The following is a 1,335-nucleotide window of genomic DNA, read 5'->3' on the forward strand; positions in this document are numbered from 1 at the left end:
TCTACACAGACAATACACCAAGAAACCACTTCTTGGATAATGTACCTCTCCAATCACCACAAGCTGCTAACTCTAATAGATTAGCTTAAAATGTTTTCAATACTCCCCGAATTTGTCTTCTTGGATCCTGATGGATAAGTCCTGAACTAGCAGACTATAACAGATAAATTCCTAACATGTACCTACTCACCAAAACTATGAAATAGTACAAGCCAGAAAAACTTACAGTTGTTTCTTCTCTTTGGTACTTTCGGCCTCCATGAAATAACCGGATGCCCCATAAAGTTCCTGCATCTGGAAAATTTGAGCAAGGTTAAAACTCATACTGCCAAACTACTGAAACCATGAATAGCTTGGATCAAGTGTGTGCGCACCTAAAAGCAAAGAAGTCCCTGCTAAAAATGTGAAGTCCAGACGATTTGCAAAAACACATTGCAAGTACATATAATGTCTTTTTCTGAGAGATACTTTACCTTCTACTCGTCTAGTTTGGCAGAGACTATAACTTCTAACCCCAACATACCAACTTATACTTGTCACACGTGTAAAGATTAAACAGAAAACATACACACCCACACAATATATACACATAGACGCGCGCACATACACAAAGAAATACATACAAATATGCATGTCTACATACATATAGAATCGAAGGAAGATGAAAATGCAGTAGGCGGCAGTAACTCACAAGATTACCAGAAGATCGGCCCTAAGAATCTGAGATACCTGCTTATCAAGCCAGACAAGATATTGCACAACAGCTGCCCCATCCCGAATATGGGCCTTCTTCAATCCTTCTATCTCAACAGGGTTCTAGCAACATAATTACGTGATTAGCGGTCTACAGAAAGCTTGAGAGTAACAGTAAGATCACAAACCCAGGTAGTATTAATCACCTTCAGAGCTTTTGGAAGGGCTAAAGGTGATTGCTGAGGGAGAACTTTATCAACACTCAGTTTTGAATACAAAGCGAAGCAACATGCTCCAGGATCAACCCATATGAGGTCATTTACAAACTCAACAGCATGACTAGAACTATTCCCTGTATTAGTGGCATTTCCAACATCAATCTTTGGGTTCTCTTCAAAACCCTTAGTTGAGGAGGAAGAAATGAGTTGATTAGATGCAAGGAGGACCACATCTGAGCTAACATCACCATAGTTCCGCACCATTATTCCATTTTCTTCCATGAAAGAGTTTGTCTGCTTGGTATATACATGCTTACTTCAGAGTAGAAAAACGTAACAAAATAAAATTGTATTCAGTTAAAATGAAAAGGTTATGCCGTGTCTGTGCAGACGCAACCTCAGGAGACAATTTTTGCTTATCCAC

The 1,335-nt window shown here is 39.3% G+C and overlaps 1 protein-coding gene across 1 annotated transcript; it reads right to left on the minus strand.

Annotated features, from left to right (window-relative positions):
- Positions 1-35: 35 nt before the first annotated feature.
- LOC124891120 (aminopeptidase P1-like) lies at positions 36-1,329 on the minus strand. Its single transcript, XM_047402927.1, has 4 exons — positions 1,309-1,329; positions 900-1,205; positions 730-816; positions 36-294 (listed from the first exon to the last, which is right to left on the minus strand). The coding sequence occupies exons 2-4, from the start codon at positions 1,191-1,193 to the stop codon at positions 223-225; spliced, it is 453 nt and encodes a 150-aa protein (XP_047258883.1). The 5' UTR covers positions 1,194-1,205; positions 1,309-1,329; the 3' UTR covers positions 36-222.
- Between the last annotated feature and the right edge of the window lie 6 nt (positions 1,330-1,335).

Source organism: Capsicum annuum, unplaced genomic scaffold (genome assembly GCF_002878395.1).
Source record: "Capsicum annuum cultivar UCD-10X-F1 unplaced genomic scaffold, UCD10Xv1.1 ctg30634, whole genome shotgun sequence".
In the NCBI taxonomy this organism is placed as follows: Eukaryota; Viridiplantae; Streptophyta; class Magnoliopsida; order Solanales; family Solanaceae; genus Capsicum; species Capsicum annuum.

Excerpts from the sequence above, each read along its gene's own strand:
- LOC124891120 (XM_047402927.1), bottom strand. The coding sequence starts at position 1,193 with ATGGAAGAAAATGGAATAATGGTGCGGAACTATGGTGATGTTAGCTCA. Across the intron at positions 817-899 it reads CCCTTCCAAAAGCTCTGAAG|AACCCTGTTGAGATAGAAGG; the intron begins GTGATTAATACT and ends TTATGTTGCTAG. Across the intron at positions 295-729 it reads TTGTCTGGCTTGATAAGCAG|ATGCAGGAACTTTATGGGGC; the intron begins GTATCTCAGATT and ends CAAATTTTCCAG.